General features: G+C 34.4%; 2 protein-coding genes across 5 annotated transcripts; one reads left to right on the top strand and one right to left on the bottom strand.

The window, feature by feature from the left end:
• Positions 1-9,822: 9,822 nt before the first annotated feature.
• LOC141672468 (uncharacterized) lies at positions 9,823-13,116 on the top strand. Of its 3 annotated transcripts, none has more exons than XM_074479091.1 (6): positions 9,823-9,960; positions 10,050-10,223; positions 11,042-11,203; positions 11,557-11,754; positions 12,167-12,270; positions 12,348-13,116. In XM_074479091.1, the coding sequence occupies exons 1-6, from the start codon at positions 9,897-9,899 to the stop codon at positions 12,876-12,878; spliced, it is 1,233 nt and encodes a 410-aa protein (XP_074335192.1). In that variant the 5' UTR covers positions 9,823-9,896; the 3' UTR covers positions 12,879-13,116. The 3 variants fall into 3 exon arrangements, with proteins under 3 accessions (XP_074335192.1, XP_074335185.1, XP_074335196.1); XM_074479084.1 differs by having other exon boundaries at positions 11,039-11,203; XM_074479095.1 differs by having other exon boundaries at positions 11,039-11,203; positions 12,344-12,603.
• A 378-nt stretch (positions 13,117-13,494) lies between these two features.
• LOC141672455 (putative alpha,alpha-trehalose-phosphate synthase [UDP-forming] 10) lies at positions 13,495-19,200 on the bottom strand. Of its 2 annotated transcripts, XM_074479064.1 has the most exons (8): positions 18,985-19,200; positions 18,769-18,791; positions 18,605-18,627; positions 18,424-18,453; positions 18,257-18,312; positions 14,477-16,500; positions 14,118-14,388; positions 13,495-14,038 (listed from the first exon to the last, which is right to left on the bottom strand). In XM_074479064.1, the coding sequence occupies exons 6-8, from the start codon at positions 16,456-16,458 to the stop codon at positions 13,757-13,759; spliced, it is 2,535 nt and encodes an 844-aa protein (XP_074335165.1). In that variant the 5' UTR covers positions 16,459-16,500; positions 18,257-18,312; positions 18,424-18,453; positions 18,605-18,627; positions 18,769-18,791; positions 18,985-19,200; the 3' UTR covers positions 13,495-13,756. The 2 variants fall into 2 exon arrangements, with proteins under 2 accessions (XP_074335165.1, XP_074335174.1); XM_074479073.1 differs by lacking the exon at positions 18,769-18,791.
• Positions 19,201-21,058: the final 1,858 nt, after the last annotated feature.

Raw genomic sequence — 21,058 nt, 5'->3', positions numbered from 1 at the left:
TTCTCTGCATCTAGATGCTGATGATCAGAATATAGGTGAGCATCAGGATATGACTGTTGATCAGAACTTGGATCCAGATCAGCACTTAGAAGATGATGCTGAAGCCTCAGTTGCTTCGCATACTGTTGTTTTGTCAGAAGATGCTGATTCTGTAAGTTCTGATGCTGCAAATACTGGAGATACTGGTGATGCTGCTCTACAAGCAGATACTGATAAAGCAGGTCCTTCAGGACATGCCCCTCAACAAACAGTTCTTAAATCTGAACTTGTTAAGAAGTTTGTTACCAGAGAAGCACCAGTGCCTTGGAGTGAAACTCCTGCTGGTTAGGAGTGGACTAAGGAATGGAACGCAATTACTTGTGTTCCATCTGCAAAGAATCTGGCTGAGCACTTGACAAAAGCTGATGAGATGTTAAATACTGATGATTTCAAAACACAGCTTAGAGTCACTGCATTGAGTACTAAACATCTACAGGGTCTCCATTCAACTACTCATGCAGAGCTACACAAGATTCATGAAGAATTCATCAAACATGAACAAATTCAGAAAATTGACAAGAAAAAATTCTTCCAACCTACCTTTGACCGAGTTGCTTATATTGAGAAGACTCAGGAGAAACAACAAGCCCAGATTGATGATATTCTGAAAAATCAAGCTTCTCAGCAATCTCAACTTAGTGAAATCCAAGCCTCAGTGGAATTGCTTGTCTCTCTTCTATTACCTGCTGATGCCAAAAAGGGGGAGAAAGTAATTAAGTCCAAATGCAAACTGATAAGACACTGAAAGGGAAGGATGATGAAAAGAATGACCAAGGAAACTCTGGAATGGGTAGAGGTCATAGTCAAGGTAGAGGTTTCTCATCAAGAAAAGCTGAAATCACAAGTCACAGGACAAGTTCTGATATTGGAAAAAGGATTAGTTCTGCTACTGGTAAAAGGATAAGTTCTGATGAACTTTTAGATCTTGATGAAGAAATGTCAAGACAGTTATTTCTTCAGGAAAATCCAGGAATGGACTTGGAGAGTTTAGTGGAAGAAGAAGCCAGACTTAAATCAGAAAAAGTCAAGTCTAAATCTGAAGCTTCTGGTAAAAAGATACTTCCAAAACTCAAAGGCATTGTGATAAAAGAAAGGACAAATACTGAAGCAACATTGGCTAAATCACAATCGCAGTTAGATCCAAGATCCAAGGGTAAAGAAAAGGTTGGTGAACCTATCAAGGTTTATGTGCCTCCTGAGAATGAAGAAATTACTGATGAAGATGCTGATCTTGCTCTGACTTCAAGAAAAGTTCTTAAGACAACCTCTGACATGGCTCAAGTTGTTCTGAGTCAAGAGACAGTAAGTTCTGATATTTCGAAGAAGCAAGTAACCTCTGACATAGCTCAAGTTAACTTGATATCAGAAGATAAATCAAAGACACTCCTACCAGGATTCACTAAAGCAAAACATACTCAACCTTTGAAGACTGTTGCAAGTGGTTTTAAAGCAAGAGTAGTTACTGGAAAGGAAGCAAGAGATAAAACTGGATTGGGAAGTGTTGATGAAAGAAAAATACATAACACTACCAATGATCCAACTTCCTTGAGTGAACCAGGTATCGGAGCAACTCCTGAGAGATTGAATCAACTAGAATCTGTACAAATGGTTTACCATACCTACTTGAAAGAACACATCTTGTTGTACTTCATGACAGATGGTAGGGTTTATCATATAAGGCAAAATGCCATTCCATTGAAGTATTTTGAAGAATTGGAGCATGTACTATTCTTACTTCAAGTGAATGACAGATTGACAGGAAGTGCTGCAAACTATTTGAAGGATCAGATTCAGAGACAGAAAAGGCTTTATTCTGTTAAGTCTGACAGCACATATGTTCCAAAGTACAGAGATCACAAGGGTGATATAGTTGAAATGAAGCCCAACACTGCTAAGATTATAACTACCTTTCTGGGTTACAGGGCTGTGGAATACAATCTTGAGTCTGATAAAGCTTATTTGATCAGACTGGATCAGGATATAAGAAAAGCTAAGATTAATGATCTCAGGGCTGTAATCTTTCAAATTGGTGAAGATACTGCAGAGCTTAAAGATGCTAAAAGGAGGATGATTGATGAACTCAGATATGCTGAGAGATGTTTGTTGAAGAACTATCTCAGAACAACTCCTGACATCAGAGATATCAGAAGATGAAGCCAAGTCAAGATCTACAACTGCTTAAATTCTGATATTTGTACAGACTGAAGTTGTTATCAGAAGTTAAAGATTGGTAAAGCTTTAAGGACTGTAAGTTGTAGTTATCTAGTCTGATTCTCATGCATTTGTACTTAATGTTTATGACATCATCAAATATCTGTTAAACTTGTATATTATGCTAATTTAGAAGTTGGGGGAGATTGTTAGATATATTTGATAATGTCATGGCTAATATGATTTATGTTTAGTTTTCAGATCTTACTTAAACAGGATAAATCAGTACTTACTGGAAGGCAGGACTTAAGGATATCAGTACTTATATTATCAGAAGATAATCATCAGAAGATGGATATCAGAATTTAAGTACTGAAGGACGTTCTGATAAGGACATCAGCTGATTAAAGGAAAGAAGATCGAGACAAACATAAGAAGAGATATGCATGAAGAAGGAATTCTATGAAGAATAGAATACCTGGAAGAAAAGATATCTGATTGATATATTTTAGGAAGCATAATTATATTCTATATCAATTAGCGATTATCTTGTAACTGTGTAGTATATAAACACAGACATAGGGTTTACACTAAAAGTGTTATCATATTCGAGAAGATTATTAATTGTAACCCTAGCAGCTCTCGTGATATTTGTTCATCACTGAGAGATAACAGTTCCATACTATAACAGAGTTTATTGTTTCAATAAAGTTTGTTTTCTGTTACTTGAGTTATTAAAGTTTGATTTTATTGTACTTTACACTGTATTCACCCCCTCTACAGTGTGTGTGTGACCTAACACATTACATGTTCCCTTATGAAATGGTACTTGATATCTATGTGCTTTGTCCTTGAATGTTGTACTGGATTTTCAGTGATGGCAATTGCACTTGTGTTATCACAGAAAATAGGAATCCTTTCAACTTGCAAACCATAGTCTAGCAATTGACTTTTCATCCATAATATCTGTGCACAGCAACTACCAGCAACAATATATTCAGCTTCAGCTGTAGAAGTAGAAACTGAATTGTGCAAACATAGTTATTGGTCTTGATTATGAGGTTTTGAACGGTAACAAGAAAGATGTAGTTGGTAAAGGAAAAACAACAGAAAATGAAGATGTCCCAGTTATGCTGAGAAAGGTTGGTTCACCAATGTTCAAAGCATGTGAAGTAGAATTTAGTGAAGAAGAGTTGATAATAAAGCAAGAAATTGCTGATGAAGATAATGAGAAAAAAATGTTGAAACAACTCCAACTTCCAAAGCTGAAAAGAAGCCCATGGTCAACCAAGATTCCAAGATACCTGTCAAGGAAATGAAAATTAAAAGTGCAAGAAAGAAGAAGAAGAATAGAAATGGAAAGATTGGGATAAACAAAAGCAACAATTTTACATATGTTGTAGATGCTCCAAGAAAATAATGTCAAAAATGTGGTTGTGTGAATCATCTAACTCACCTTTGCAAAAAGGTTGTTAGTAAGCCAGGAGTAGGAACATGCAAATACAATGAAGCAAAAACTGAAGATCCCTACTCATTATGTGACAAGTTTGATTGCATACCTTGCAACATAAAAGTAATGACAAGTTGCCACAAGCTCAGAGTTGATCTTAAGGAAATCAATATTGAATCTTCTATTCCTTCTGAATCATCAAACTTTATGTCTATCAAATCTGTTAACAAGAAGAAAGTACACAACACTGCTTGGGTTGCTAAACACAATTAAACTCATTGTGTGCAGGGCAAAAAGAAGAAAGTCATATGGATCATAGACAGTGGATGCTCAAGACATATGACAGGTGATATGACCCTGCTATCACAGTTTGAGGAGAAGGCTGACCCATTAGTGACTTTTGGAAACAACAACAAAGGTTTCACAATGGGATATGGCAAATTGATTTATGAAAATATTGTCATTGAAGATGTAGCACTGGTAGCTGGTCTTGAAGTGAATCTTCTCAATGTCAGTCAATTTGCAGACAATGGTTTCAAGGTTTTATTTAACAAAGAAGAATCCACTTTTATCAGTAAGAAAACTGGTGAAGTTGCTCTGAAAGGAGCAAGGAAAGGAAGCTTATTTGTTGCAGACTTGGGCTCAGCAAATGAGGATGAAATTTGTTGCTTCTATACCAAGACATCTGCAGAGCAAAGCAAGTTATGGCATAAGAAGCTGTCTCATTTGAATTTCAAAGCAATCAATACTCTAGTTAAAAAGGAGTTGGTGAGAGACATGCCTAATATGGAATTTGCTCAAGATAAAATGAGAATATCAAGTCACAAAAATAAAATTGTGAATTCTATAATTCAAGAATAACTTGCTTCTGTGGTTCCTTATTCTTTTGCTCATTACTTGAAACAATCGGAGTCTAGATTTGTAGTTCATCATCAGATGACCGGCTGACTGTTAGGAATATGTTGTAGGCTTGATGATAACTCTACAAAACACTCTAAGTAGATAAGCTAAATGATTTTAAAACCATCAAAGTGATGGAGTAGCTTATGTTTAAATAAGTCTGTAGCACATTCATGTACACTACAATATCTTAGAAGTTTAGAAGTTGTTAGAAATTCCAAGTCATGTTGACTACTAGCTAGATATGCAGAATAAGCTTGCAAATAATAAATAGATGATGCATTGTAATTCTGCATAAGTGAACGAGTATCAAGTGCTAAGAAAACACTATCAACGGATAATCTGCAAAGCCCTCAACGGATGACTCAAGCCATCCTCAACGGATAATTCATAACAGACTCAACGAATAATGTTAAAGTCTAAAAGAACAATCATATCTGAATAGCAGTTGAAAGCGACTTGATAGTCACATGGGTTGATTGTAAATAAATGAAATGTGGCATCCTGTAATCAGGATTATGAAGATAAATAAGCATTTCCATTTTCATGCAAAACAGGGAAGTTCAAAGATGCTATATCTATCTGGATTGCATGGGACAGAGAAATGAAACAACACGTGATTAAACCTAGATAATAGACGTATGTTTTGTCTTATCACGTATGTAACTTGGTGATATATAAACTAAGAGTAACAAGAGTTATAAAGAATCAATTGATAGAAAAAGCAAGAAAGAACAAGAGAGCATCTGTAAGATAAATCTTTTAGCACTCTCAAGTTCAAGTTTATAAAACTCTTGTAAGTAGCTGTGTGCATATTTGCATCACAGAGATCTTCTACATATATATATATATATATATATATATATATATATATATCTGGTGGAAACAACAATCCACCAGAAATTTTTTAAACATCCTTGTTTATTTACTTTGTGTTTGAATACTTGAATCTTTCTTATCCGTACTTAGCATATTCATACACAGTTATATTTATATTTGTAAGAAGTTCTTTAAATCGAAAAGAAACCAAGAATTATATTTAACTCCCCCTCCTTTTGTAATTCTAGTTGTTAGATTGTTCAGGAATAACACTGTCATTAATAACTAGTGCACTTGATCCATCAACAATGTGCCCTTCAACAACTCTTAAAGATTTTATTTGGATTATTTCCAGTCTATAGGTTTTTAGAATACCATACAAAACCTCCAGTGTCATTCTGCTCAAGTCTCTCCTTTCTCTTATAGCTGAAATCTTCTGTTCTACATGTCCAGGAAGGGTGAGCAAAAACTTCAAGTTAACCTCCCTAGCTTCATAGTATTTGTCATGAAGCTGCAAGTCATTAATCAGCTTGTTGAATCTTTTAAAGACATCAATTATACATTCCTTAGGTTTAGCCATGAAACCCTGATACCGAGACACTCGTATTCTCCTTTGGTTGGATCTAACTTCCTCTGTACCTTCACACAAAATTTCTATTTTCTCCCAGATCTGCTTAGTTGTGTCACAGTTGACAATGTTATTGTACATGACATTATCAAGTGACTCTATCGAAATTAATTACAGACCACTGTCAAGAGAAACTTTTTCCTTCTCAATGTCTGTGTATTTTGAAAGATCTTTAAGACCATAATGAGTTGGGATAACCATATCTCCACCAGTAGATTCTTCAATCCTTTACATATGAGTGAAAGGTATATTCTTCAGAATCTGGATGTAAAAGAGATTGGCCATCCTTAGAAACAACATCATCTTTTTTTTTGCATAATGTGTAGTTAGTCTTATCAAAGGCCGGTATCTTTATACTGCTAATCTTCTGTGTATTCATTATTTCAAGATCTTTAATCTGTTTGCTTTCGGATTTTGCTCTGATACCACTTGTTAGGTAATGAATACAACACAGGGGGTGAATGTGTTTTGGATATTTTTAAGGCTTTTTGAATATTTGTTTCTTGGTTAACAAAGCAGATTAGAAATACAGTAATATGATGTTAGCTGAAATAAAATAGTGCACACTATATTTCAAAACTCACTTAATTTTGTATTAAAATCAAGCTAGTGTCTTGCTACAAATCCTGGGTTCTTTGTAAGCAAAGAACTCAGCTTCTTCCTTGAGAGAGTACAAGAAAAACTAGACCTGTTTGATAAAATTTAAAAGCAAAGGACCAGTGTTTACTTTATAGATTAGTAAACACAGGTTTACACATCATGCAATAAGATGTACTAAACCCTACTTTAAATTATCTCTAAAGCTTTCCATTTATGTCTTAATGTATCTTTGCAAATTGTGTAGGTATGTAACTTTCCTTTGTCAGTTAATCTTAGCCTTTGATCTTGCACTCTTCAAGCTGCTTTTGTAGACTTGTCAATGTAATTGATTAGATGATTTGTTGATTGATAATCTTGGATCTTTAACTATTCTGCATTCTGTACCTGAGGTTCATATCGAGATCTCCAGTTTGATCTATAGAGAACTGACATCTCGATAAGTATAATGACTTATCAAGATCTCTCAGTTCTCTATAAGTGTCTTTGACTTGTCGAGGTCTCTGAGTTCTCTATAAGTGAACTTGACTTGTCGAGGTCTCCATATTTCTGCATGTAGAAATGATTCGTCGATATCTTCGAGATTTCTATAAGCATTTTGACATGTCGATATCTCTGAGATCTCTAATGAGAAAATTGACTTGTCGATATCTCCAATCTTTCATATCTTCATTTTGACTTGTCGATATCTCTGAGTTCTCTAATGCATAAATGACTTGTCGATATGTTAGATATCTCTATATAAATTTTGACTTGTAGATATCTCTGAGATATCTAATGATAATTTGACTTGTCGATATCTCCAATCTTCATGTCTTTATTTGGCTTGTCGATATCTCTAAGACTTCTCTATAAGTTATTTTAGACTTCTCGATAAGTCATTCTAGAGTTCTCGAATGACTTCTCTATATGACTTGATCTGTTACTGATAAGTGGATTTTATATCTACTTAAAACGCTTTATTACAGGCTTAACTTGGTGTTTTGGACTCAAGTAATTGGTATTTTTGATGCGTTTTTGTGTTTCAGCATTACAAACACTAGTTGGATGAATAGATGAGTTTTTCAAATAAATATTCTGAAAAGAGATTAGAATTGGAAGTCTAGGCCATGTTCTTGTTGAAGAGCATCTCGATAGTTTCGCGTGGACTATTGAATCATCAAATTCTGACGAGCGGAACTCAAGTTACAGCCAAAATAAGAAAATGCAGTCAAAGTACAGAGGCACGGCGCGCCCGCACGGAGATGTGGGGCGGCCGCGCCAGGTGGGCAGAAGTTGTGCGTGCCCGCGCGGGTTGCCTGGGCCAGAATCCTGTTTTGAGTACAATTTTGAGAGTTTGAAAGCCCAGGTCTTCCAGAAACCTATAAAAACCAATAAAAAGACGTTTTTAACAAGAAGGAGCCAATGTAGAGCATTGAGAAGACCTAGAGAGCACAAGACGACTACGAAGAAGAAGACTTTTGTATCTTCAATATAGTTGATACTTTGGGTGCTTGTTTTCGATTTGTCTTTGAACCCTAGTACTCTTTTATTGTTTATTATGATATTTTCATTGGAACCCATGGTGGCGATGAGTTCGATTATGAACTAATCGTTGTCATGGGGTTCCGATAGATTTATTTATGGATTTCAATCGTTAATTGTTTTAAATCTATAGTGTGTGGTGATTTATGATATCCTAGTTTGGTTGTGCTTATTCGTCTTTGATGCATAACTAACATCTAAGATTGTTTATTAATCTATATTGAAGCGACAATGAATACAGAGGTTTAGAACTTGACATTCTAGCATAGGTTTATGTATGAATTGACATGCATAATTCGTGGGTAACTTTAACCATCTTATTCACCCTATGTAATCACGATAGATAACTTGCTCTTAAACCATTATGTTTTCAATCTTTATTGACATATAGAGACTAAGTATAATTGGTGTCTATTCAACTTCTATCTTAACTGTGGATGTTTGATCAGTAGGGTATATGTATAACGAAAGTTAGCGTATACTAATTTCGTGTTATCTGATTAGTTATCATCACTATCGCATGATAGGGTTAAAGACATAAACTTTGAATGAAATATTTAATGAAGTTAGAATCCCATATTTATTCTCATATAAGTAATTCAATCTTTATTATATTAGTTAATGTTATTTAGTATAATCTCTTAGTTAAATCAAAACTCAATTTGTTATTTGTTTTAGCATTGAACGATCACCATACATTGTTGCATAAGTGCATAATCTGAACTTAACCTAAACCAGTCCATGTAGGAACGAACTTGACTTATATCTTATACTACTTATGATCGCGTACGCCTGCGTGTATTTTCGCGTTAGAATTAGAGTGAACAGTGACTTGTAGATATCTTGACTTAGAACATTTTTCCTAAAAACATATTTATTTAACTCCAAACTTCTTCACGATATCTCTGAGACATGATTTTCTTGATCTTCTTTCAAAATTTATTCTTAGGCTGAGACTGTTTATAGAAAAATACCCCATTCTAATTTTTGACATTTTTACAGACTCAAGTAATATAATATAAAATACAAATTTAGATTATCATACAATTAATTCTTAGAGCTGTCAATATGACTTAGTTTTGTTATATCTTGCACAACATTTCTCCTTAAATAAACTTATCATTTTAATATTCTCCTCCATTACTTTTTTTAAATCATTTATTCACTTTCTCCTAAAATAAATTTACTACGTTATGTTTTCCTAAAAATATTATCATCATTCATAATATTCTCCTAAATTTTCTATAACATCTTTCGTAAGATTTTTTAAAATCAAGTTACCATCATAATATTTTCCGAAAAATTCTACTTTCTATTTAAATAAACTTAACATCCATATACCTACTAAATTTCTTTAAATAAAATTATAACTTAATAAATTATCATCTTATTATTCCCCTAATCTTTCACATATATTAATAAACTTTCCTTTTAATTTTCTCATAATCTCTTAAATGCTCGTCTAAAGTTAAATTATTTACTAGAGTAAACATGTTTTGAGGAGAGAGCGACTTTTTGAATTTTTTTAATTTATTTATTCAAACTAATCACTCGATTAAATATATTTTAACGAGAGCGATTTTAAACTTTTATACATATTATATTATTTTAAAATTTCAGAATAATCAATATCTAAATAAAAAATGTAAAAGAAATAAAATAAATATTATTTAAACATTGATCCGAAAATTCAGAATTTTGAGAACAGTTTTCCATTTAACTATAAACATCTTTCTATAGTGTACCTATATTTTACGTCTATTCCACTTCCGTTTGAAAAGCAATTCAATGGCGACTCTATTTTCTCTACTCACACTCTCTCTCTGTTTTCTAACCCTAGCTTCTTTTTCAGGTAACACTTTAATTACTCTTACTATCCCTTACATATATTAATAGTCTTAATTTAATTTAAATATTTTAATTAATTAATTGTTTTATCAGTTAGTGGTGCGCTTGTATATGAAGACGGATACACAGTGACTACAATCCTCGACGGCAACAAAAGAGGCATAAATCCTTACTCTGTTTTGCCTTCTTATACGACGTCGTCTGATCTTATTGTTCTGGATTCTTCTGCAAGTTCTTTTTACTCTCTCTCGTTTCGCGATTCTCTAGGTACTGTAACTGATCATGTTTTTATAATTTTGTAATTTATCTATTTAATTTTAGAGTTACTTTTGTTAAAAAAATTAAAAAAATATGTCGGTTTGCCTATTATTTGAACATAATATTGTTTTGCTAATGTGTGTAGTACTGTAGACGGTAGAATGACATTGTACTGTAAAAGTAAAATGTAGATCGTAAATGAGTTGAAACTCTATGTGAAAGTTGATTTCAGTTTACGTAATTGCTTTTGTCGTTTGGATCTCCAACTAGAGATATAACATTTTTTTAAACTTGTTTAATTAATAGCTTGTTTGATACTCTAAATAAAAAGATTCTCTGGTCCCGGAGTTTTTCTGATAAGCGGTGTGATAAAATTGTATTTTTCTTATGAAGTTATGATACTTCGGGTTTATTTGAGAAGATTTGTCGTTTTAGGCTATATAGGGCCTGGTTTAGGTACATGGAAGACGGAAAAAACTTTTTTTACTTTTGAGTACAGAAGTGCGAGCAGTTCGGAGGTTATAAATGAGATGAAAGGAAACGGGAAAGGGGGATTTTATATGAAAGTTTAGAATGTGTTTGGTTGTTTTTTTTTTCTTGTTTTTTATTATAGACTTTTGGATAGTTGTTGAGTCATTCCCTTGTGTATTCCTTCTTAGTTTTAGATGAAAAACACTTGAACTTCGAAAGCCTTTTCCTTCCCCGCGCATAGGCATGTTCCATGTATAACCCTAACATTGCTTTTGCACTGTGATGAGTACTTTATAAGGGAACACACATTGGTAACTGTATATTATAAATAACTATGTTACTGTTTTTCACAGAAGGCGTGCTTAAGAAGTATTCTGGCAAAGGCTCAGATGGATTTTCGGACGGTGAACTGGGTTCAGCATTGTTTAACAAGCCTAAAAGTTTTGCGGTGGACTTAAAAGGGAATCTTTATGTTGCTGATAAGAACAATCATGCCATTAGGAAAATCAGCCAGTCAGGTATCGGATACATACACTGGATTTTTACTCGCATGCACGTGTGTTGGGGAATCGATCTTCATGTATACATGCATTATTACATAAGTTGTTATTTATCTAGAGGAAACCATGTGTAACTAAAGATACTGCAGTGTAGATAGAATAATCAGAATTTAATTGCAAAAAACATGATAGAAGTTGCTGATCGTTGTATATATAATAATCTTACCTCTCTAGTTTTGATAAAGACGTTGTTGGTCATTTGCGGGGCTTTCAAATTGGTGCTATGCATTTTCTTTTATTTTTTTTATCATCTTATTTCACTTTATGCTTTTTCCTATATCATAGAATCTGTAACAATGTCAATTTTTTAGGTGTTACTACAATTGCTGGAGGCTATTCACAAAAGCCAGGCCGTGCAGATGGGCCTGCAAGAAATGCATCATTCTCAGATGATTTTGAGTTAAATTTTATTCCTAGAAGGTGTGCTTTAATAATCTCTGATCATGGAAACAAGTTGATCCGCCAGATTAACTTGAAGGCGGAAGATTGTTTACAAGATTTGCCACCTGGTAAGTTTTTTTTTTAATAAAAAACATAGGCTCTGTTGCAATATCTATATACATCTTGTTGTACGCGTATTATGTGATTTCTTCTAAATGAAAATCTGGTTATAAGTTGCAAATTTTCTTCGAGTATATATTAACTTAACTTTTAGAGACCAATTGATGGATCTGACATATACCAAGTTTTTGAAACTAATATAATCTGTGAAATTTTAAAATAACAATTCTCTTACTAGTATTTATGATAAAGAGTAATTTTTAAATTTGTGTCAACCAAAATTAATAGGGTTTACATTTATTACAACATTTAAAATGATGTTCCTTGTCTTAACAATCGAAACTTTACACGTGGGTTAGATTGGTAGTAATAAGTTGTTTTTCTTTGCTGAGAGTGCGCTGATTACATTAGTTTTTTCAGTTCTAGGAATAACCTCAGCTTGGCTTCTCACTCTGGCTCTGGGAGTTGCTTGCTTATTCGGATTGCTTGCTGGGTTTTTCATTCGACCTTATGTTGCAGCCTATGTAAGATTTTTAATTTATATACTTTGTCCTTGATAAAGCTGATTATTTACACCATGTTAACAGAATTCTATAGACAGGGAGGTTCCAACAAATTTCTTTACAGCGAGACATGGAAGCATTTCCTAATCAATCTGGGGAGGAGAGTAGCGATACTCTGCTTCGACACCAAAAGCGCAATTGCTAGTTCAACAATGTCCGCCTTTTTGATGAGGATGGTTAGATTGAGCATGTCATATGTAACATTAATGATTAACCTTAAGAAAGTAAATTCCAAGAAGCACTCTCCAAATCATGTTTCTTTAATAGATAGTGACTCAAGTTGCACTACAATAACTAAATCCCAGATGTATGCTGATCAGTTGCAAGACTTGGTTAGTTTTGGCGGAGGCATAGAATCATCCGATACTTCTACCACGTTAGATCAAACATATGGGACTGAACAGCTAGGTGGTAGTTTATGTTACAATCTTGGAAAGATTGAAAAAATGATACAATCTAATTTAATCTGTTTTTCAGAGCCGACAGAATCAGTAGCACTGCCTCAACTAGTAGGGCACAGCACCTGTGCCGTCAGGAGAAATCAGGGTAAAGGAGAGAAGTTTCTCTAATGTGATGTTTTAGTGTTATATTTGGATCTTGTGTTAAGAACTGAGCAAGTACATGGGGACTTGTTTGGTGTCTCTCTTGCCTTCGGCTATTGTAAACGTAAATATGCTTGCTTTATTGACTGGACTTGTTGGTGTCTATTTTTTCTTTAGCTTTGTGAACGTAAACATGATTGCTTGCATGACCTTGCTTGTATTTGTATATACCTTATTTTTATACTGCTGCTCTTTTCCTTCGTCAGATATTATTTATGTACTTGCTTTTCTCATTCTAACAGAATTTATGGTTAAGCCGTGATGCAGAAATTAATGCCCATTCCTAATGTTGTTTCGAAATATCAATTTTTTTCACGGAACAAGCATCTATTTTCAGACTTCTAATCAGTGTCAATCTTATACAAACGAACTTATGAACTGTAATATACCCGCATTAGTATATAGTACACAGGAACTTATGAACGCAAAAGTACCCGCGTTATCATATACTCTGTCCCATTAAATTTTCTACATCACTTTTTTGACACGTTTTTCAATACTCTTTTAAAATATAACTCCATTATATTTTGTCTGTCAGAAAGCAAGTTTTTTTACTTTATTACTAGTAAAGAACAGACTTTAGCGAAGTAAATTAACATTAACCTTTGGAAAGTTTTACCTATACAATTTATGGCGCGTTCCAAACACAGCAGTCTATCTTGTGTACATCAATAAACATATTCGCATAAAACATTTTCCCAGAAACTGTTCAGGACCATGAGTATTTTACCCAGTATAAGCATTAATACAGGATTGGTTGCTGACTCGATGATGAAAACCTGCTATTTTACTATAGCATATCCTCTTATAGCAATGTGCACGATGTCCATGTTTATCTCATAGCATCAATGAAAACCCGGCGATAGCTCAGCAAGCCACTGGAGCAGCTCCTGAACTTCAGAAGTATCGTCAAGGAAGTATCCGGCTTTGCTAGGCTTTTGCCCGATAGTGCAGAAAAAGATTTCTGGAACAGCAGGGACTATCGCAGATGAAACAATTTTCAAAATACTTTCATACATGTCTTCATCTGACCGATCATCTCCAATGCACAGGATAAAGTCAGGGGTCTCACCGCTAGCAACCATCTTCGAGATTACTTTCTCGGTCACCAATCCCTTGCTTACACCCTACATATTGCAGGTTGGTAAGTTATATAATGCATAGAGGGGGAGCCGGGAGGGGGGGGGGGGGGAGAGCGATGCATACCTGTGGCTTAACCTCAACAATATCCTTTCCCCTTCTGACAACAGCAGGTTCTTTGACAATGACATGTTTCAGATGATCCAACAACTCATTTGCCTGCCAGGTTCCGAAATGAGGATCGGCATCTTGATGGTGCCACACCAAGGCACTTTCTTTAGTTTCTAAACTGGATCCATCTGTAGCTTCTGTATACATTTTCATTATGTGTTCCACAACTCTCTTCCACTCAAGATCTACAGCCAAACTGGATTCCCAATCGGAGGTTTTTGTCCACCTGCAAAGGACAAAAGCAATTTCTTTATAAGTGGCACTAAGAAAAGATGCATAAGGAGTTTGCATAAGGAGTTCGCGAAAAGAAATACCTTATGAAGTACCCATGTTCAGCAGCTAGTCCTAGGCCTTCACATGGAGCAAGCCACTCATTTAAGGAACTTCTCCCTCTTCCACTAACGATAAACACAGTATTCTTGGGATCATTACAAAGAGTGTTAAGAGCGCTGATAACTTCATAGCTGGGATTTTTTTCCGTAGAAGAATGAGGAACAAGTGTACCATCAAAGTCCAGAAATATTGCCCTTCTATTTGTCCTGTTATATGCAGGGATTATGCTTTGAGCAAACAATTTTCTAAAACCTTCGGAGAGGGCAACAACTTTGAAACTGAAACCCAAACCCATACCCCAGCACCATTGACCATCATGATTACAAGCTCTCTTCATACTCTGTACAAAATTGCGAGCCCAATAAGTTACATCATGAGAACGAACATATTGATAGTTCTTCTCATGCCTCATCTGTCTCCAGGAATCATTCATCAAGATTGCAGAATGCATAGCATCTTCTACCGAATCAATATTCCATGGATTGATCCTGATTGCTCCACTCAAAGATGGAGAACAACCGATAAACTCAGAAACTAACAACACGCTTGTTCGAGGAGATTCCGACTTCATTCCCATAGCTTCATCAATAATTGCAGAGCCCTGCCTGCAAACAGTATACTCATAGGGCACTAGATTCATGCCATCTCTCACTGCATTTACTATGCAGCATTCTGAGGCAGCATAGTAAGCACTCTTTTCACAAAGTCCTACTAGCCGATCAATCAGTATTACTGGCTCATGACCCGGAGAACCATAATTCTGATTGATTCTGTTAGCAGTTTCATAAGTGTCCCTCTTCACTTCCTGAATATCCCTTCCTGAGCTTCTTGCAGGATTAATAATTTGAATGAGAACCAGGACATTTCGCAGGCGTTCATATTTCTCCAGTAGTTGTTCGAAGGCTAGTAACTTTAGACTTATACCCTTGAATAAGTCCATGTCATCTACACCAAGAATCAGCTTCTTCCCACTGTATTTCTCTTTAATTTCCTTTACTTTCATTGATGTAGAAGGGAGATTCAACACATTTTGAATTTTTCCTACATGAATTCCTACTGCCAGGATCTTAATACACACCGTGCGACCACAATAATCAAGCACGATATGTCCTCGTTTAAACTCGTGGCCCAGGCCAAACATTCTACTACAACACGAGAGGAAGTGGCGAGCATAGTCAAATGTATGAAATCCGATGATATCGCAGTTCAACAAACTTCTCAGAATGTTTTCACTTACGGGCAGTGTCCGATATATATCTGATGCAGGGAATGGACTGTGGAGAAAGAATCCAAGGTTCGCCTTGTAATTAGTTTTTCTCAAGAACACAGGCACGGCCATGAGGTGATAGTCATGAATCCAAATAAAATCTTCCTCAAGATTTGCTACTTCGAGAACTTTGTCTGCAAATATTTTGTTAGCAGAGATATAAGCCTGCCACAGCAACTGATCATGGCGTACACTATGGCTTTCACACACAGGGAGCATATAATGGAATATAGGCCATAGATGATGCTTACAGAAGCCATGATAGTACTTCTCTATGAGGTCATCAGTAAGGAAAGTGGGGACACAGTTAAAATCATCTAGCAGTTTCTTAGCAATCTCCTCATGTTCTTTAGCATCTATATTGGCATTTAAGGAACCAACATAAAAGACCACAGTTTCAGGTGAAAGTCCATCCTTCAATTGCCACAAAAGTGAATCTTCGTCGTAACTAAAGCTCCAGCTCTCTGTTTCTCCATCCTTCTGGGCATGAAGGGGCAACATATTTGACACAATGATTATCTTGTCAGCCCTAGATGTGGTACTATCTGAATCCACATTGTTCATACCACAATCATCCACATTGGATATAGCTCCCGAATCAATCTTCACCTGCGTAATCGACCTAGGACTTCGAATTTGAGTGTTTAGGTCCCCAAAAGCCAAGCTTGCAGAGTTCGTACGTGAATTTATATTCATGATTGATTATATTTCCAAAGAAGAATCTGGTCCAACTATATCCTGTAAAAAAAAGAAAAAACAAAAGCCCGCCAAATTTAGACAAAACTAAAGCTGATGGCTTCAAGAAATTCTTTTATAGCATTGCAACAAAAAGAACTGAAAGGATTCTTATATTATATGGCATGCTAATTGACTTTAATATTTTGTATACTTATCTTACCAATACACATATATTTATCTATATAAATCCAGTATTTCACATTCAGTTGACATTTGATTGGAAAACATAGTTTATCATGAAAAGATGAATATGAATGCAGAAGATAGACGAGTTTAACATAGATTATTCGCATGCATGCAGCAACAAGCTTAAAACACTTACATATGTAGGGCACAAGAGGAAGTTGAAGTTAAGTGAGCCATAAAAGTGTTTAATACAGAACAAGCGGTTAAAATTCGAATAAAACAAATTCTTAGTTAGTTATGAAGTTTTCAAGATTCTTTATAAAGTTATCTGCTAAAGAATTTTTTTTGTACTGAATTTATGGATGAGGGGCAAAAAACTTGGAAAACTTATAAACTGTCGTGATAGTCTTATTGGTCCAAGAGCTGGAATCAAATTTACCATGCCACGTACGTAGAGCATTCCACTACAAGCACAAAGCATGAAAACTTCATATCCGACATAATGTATCTAAAACGTGAACTGTCATGATTGGCCGGGAGTTATAAAGTTTTTCATGAGCCAACTTCAAAAGAATCAGCGACAGATACGTGGATCACCTCATTAATCATATGCGCTAGAAAGGAACAATTCAAGGTTTGCTACTTGTGACATAACTAAAATTCCAAAACAAGCTATCTGCAAAAGATTCTTTCCTACCGTTTTGGTCGGATGACGCAAACTGCTATCCAGAACATGCAAATTGTGACCATGCACGTAAAACATTTCATTGATCTCAAGTGCCAAGAAGGAGAAGACATACAACACTACATGAGTTACCCTCGTGAGTAATGAAGCACTTCATCAACATGCACAGAGAGAAGAGGAGTGGGCGAAGTGCAAAAATTTTGTCACAGAAGATCATTGACGCACAAAACCAGATGGAAAGGGGAATTTTTATTTTACTAATACCATATGAGGGAACCACATTCTGTTCCATTTCTGTTAAGATAAAATCACCAGTAAAATGTATGCATCTAAAAAGTATAGGTATGTTGTAAGAACCATAGGTGGACCATCAATTACATCCAAGTAGATAGGCTACAAGTCCATCAAAAAATGGTCATGAAATGCCTAAAACATTAAAGTGATACTTCACCTACTGAAACTTCAATAAACACGGTGACACTAGCAACAGAAACTATCTTGAGAGAGCTAAACCAGATCCCTAGATGGCTAGACTATATAATTTATCTAACTCTTAGCGCAAAGGCATAGATTCGAGTCTCAATAGTACAAACACGTTTATATATCGGACTTCTCTCTTTCAACCAAACAACTTGTATCAGGTGATATTTTCTGGCAAATTGATTGCATCTTTTTGGTTAAAACTTGACAACTAGTACTTAAATATCCTTTGATTACTTAGACACAAGTTCCCTTGCATTTCTTCCTCTTTTATATTGGTTTCCATATACAGAAGAATTCATCAAAATGAGCAAGTATAAATGTATAATGCATAATTATGCTTCAACACCGTAAACAATTAAATTATCATGAAAACATGGAAAATAGATGGAATGCTACTCTAAAATTTCATGTCACTGAACCACAAAGTATTAATTACATTAAGTTGATATATCTTGAACTCACCTTGAGCCAAAATCAGATGATCTCTGAAGTCCTGAGAAATAAATCGCTTCAACTGTCTAAACAACGAAATTGTCATGAAAATAACGAACACAACTACAAATGCCGCTCTGAAATTTAAGTCATTTAAACCACTAACTATAAATTACATAAGATTAAACATTTCATACCTTCAGTTAGGACTAACGTCTAACAATATCCTGCACAATATCCTGCACAAAAAAAACACTTCAACCGCGTATATAAATGTTTAAAACCTAAAACAGGGAAGCAACTACGAATGCTACTCTAAAAAATCATATCATTGAAGCACAAAATATAAATCACATAAAATCAACAATTTCAACTCACCTTAACAGAAAATCAGCAACCTCCTGCAAAATAAATAAACGAAAAAATTGCGTAAACAACTAAATTATCGCAAAAAACACGAACACAACTACAAATGCTGCTCTAAAATCCACGTCACCAAACTGCAAACAAAAAATTACACAAAATACACAATTTGAACTCACCTTATGCTATGATCAGCAACCTCCTGCAAAACAAAACACACGAAAACACGATTAACTGAAACACGCATTACAATTACAAATGCACGATAATGACATGATCATTCTGTACACAGCAACTTAAACGAACTTCACACAACAAATTGAACTATACACACATAATATATACTATAGCACATCAAATTGATCAGTTGAAGTAGCCGGAGTGAGTTTAATTACCGGAAAATGTTGATCGCCGGCGAGCTTGCTTGCTTATTATATATGTGAGTACGTATTATGTATGTATAGGTGTGTGTATAGTTGATAGTTAAGAGAGGGAAGCAGGAAATATTTGTTGGATAGAGACTGGAAGGGAAGGGGGGGTATATATACACTTACCAAAGCTGCTTGCTGACACTAGTTACCCTCGGTTTTCGATTTTATTACGAAAATGCCATTGGGCAGAGAACAATCGAGAATTCAGTTTGATTTACTCACATACGGGACCAAAATTAATATAGAAATGTAGAGATTGCGATATGAAGTCAAGAGAAATAAAAGTTGTGGATAGAGTTTGGGGCTGTGAGCTTCTCAACTAAAAGATGATGCAGCTTAAGAGATAAAGCGAGAAAGTTCTCATTTAATGTGTTATTTTGTCATCTTTGTAGCTTAAATCTAAGTATATCGGTTTTTCTTTTGAACTTTATAGAGATATATGGTGATGTTTGCATCAGCTACAATAGTTGATCCATATCTAAAAGGTTTATTTAAGAATTGCACATTTGAAAGTATTTCAAGTTTGTAATTAATAATACGATCGAATCTTTCGAGTGATTAAATTTTTTTCGTTAATCCAATATGTTGATTTCGATTTTAACTTATTCCAAAAAATTTCTTACCACATATACTTAATTGCAAAAGTATAAATCATATGAGTAAAGAAAAGAGGTTGCAATTAACTAGCAGTTCCGAGGTTTAAGTTGAATAAATCTAAAAAAGCATAATGATCCTGCAATGTTAATCATGTGACATATTTGGATAGTTTAAAATGTATCTCGTGATACAAAATGTGAATAAACTTCAAATGTACAAAGCAAATCATTAGCTAGCTATCACATTATTTCTCAATGTGGATCAAGTTAGAAACAAGTAAACAATGGATTTTGAAATTTATGTGGATGTCACATTATTATTCTTTACCAAATTAAAATAACTAAATTCATATGACCCTGATTTTGTAAAAAAAAATAAGCAGTAAAATTAAATCTAAAGATACAGATGAGATAGATAGAGCTAGAGATAGAGTTGACGAATTCTGGGTGGGAGTTGAGAAGGTGAGGGTGATCAAAGAACACAAAGATGTAATGTATAATATCTGCATGCACCAGAAATGACATTGCAAGCTATTTTCCCGACTATTACGCATTAAATGCAATGCAGTCTTTATCTTGTTTAGCCGATGCTAGATTGGAAAAGTATAGAATAGAGTTAGAGATAGAATGCATGCGTCTATTTGTTGACTACCATGGACTTGTTTAGTTGTTTAGGGTTACGTGAGCTTGCCTGTTAATCTATTTTCAAAAAAGTTTAACTTCATTGTTCTTTTTTGAAAGTTTAACTTCATTTTTATTGTATCTGACGTATAATATCTTAATTATTCCTAGTGAATTTGATTTTTAGGATTTCTAATTTATCAAATTGCTTTAATGAAAAATTTAGTTCAATATATAATATCTTTTTGTCGGATTTTCATTTTCGAGTATGCAAACATAAATATTAACGTCACTTTTATCGTAAATGTTCGAATTGTCGTGTATGTAATTAATAACTTTGTTCTCGTCATATATTTCAATAAATTTATTTTACGTATTATGGATAATTTGTTAGAATGTATGCATTATGAAATTGTTCGATATATAAAAACACAAATAATAATGATAGCGGTGTCGTTACCATCATGTTATCGTGTACATAATTAATATTAATATTATCTATGTGTTACCTTATTGTCGTGTACGTAATTAATAATATTATTATTAGAAAAAGTTGTATTGTCAAATTTTCATTCCGAGTATGCAATGATAATTACTAACGTCACTTTTATCGTAAATGCTTGATTGTCGTGTACGTAATTAATAAATTTGTTCTCGTCTTAATTTATTTTATGTGTTATGGATCATTTGTTCAAACGTCTGCATTATCGAATTGTTCGATATATAAAAACATAAATAATAATGATAGTGGTGTCGTTACCGTCATGCTGTCGTGTACATAATTACTATCAATATTATCTACGTATTACCTTATTGTCGTG

Source organism: Apium graveolens, chromosome 1, assembly GCF_009905375.1.
Source record: "Apium graveolens cultivar Ventura chromosome 1, ASM990537v1, whole genome shotgun sequence".
NCBI classification, from domain to species: domain Eukaryota; kingdom Viridiplantae; phylum Streptophyta; class Magnoliopsida; order Apiales; family Apiaceae; genus Apium; species Apium graveolens.
Note: the sequence above shows the minus strand (reverse complement) of the source record. Positions and strands in the feature narration are given on the sequence as shown.

Coding starts and splice junctions, on each gene's coding strand:
- LOC141672468 (XM_074479084.1), top strand. CDS start 9,897: ATGGCGACTCTATTTTCTCTACTCACACTCTCTCTCTGTTTTCTAACC. Junction 10,224..11,038: donor CTCGTTTCGCGATTCTCTAG/GTACTGTAACTG, acceptor TGTTTTTCACAG/AAGGCGTGCTTAAGAAGTAT. Junction 11,204..11,556: donor TAGGAAAATCAGCCAGTCAG/GTATCGGATACA, acceptor TCAATTTTTTAG/GTGTTACTACAATTGCTGGA.
- LOC141672455 (XM_074479064.1), bottom strand. CDS start 16,458: ATGAATATAAATTCACGTACGAACTCTGCAAGCTTGGCTTTTGGGGAC. Junction 14,389..14,476: donor GAACATGGGTACTTCATAAG/GTATTTCTTTTC, acceptor TGTCCTTTGCAG/GTGGACAAAAACCTCCGATT. Junction 14,039..14,117: donor TTGTTGAGGTTAAGCCACAG/GTATGCATCGCT, acceptor TGCAATATGTAG/GGTGTAAGCAAGGGATTGGT.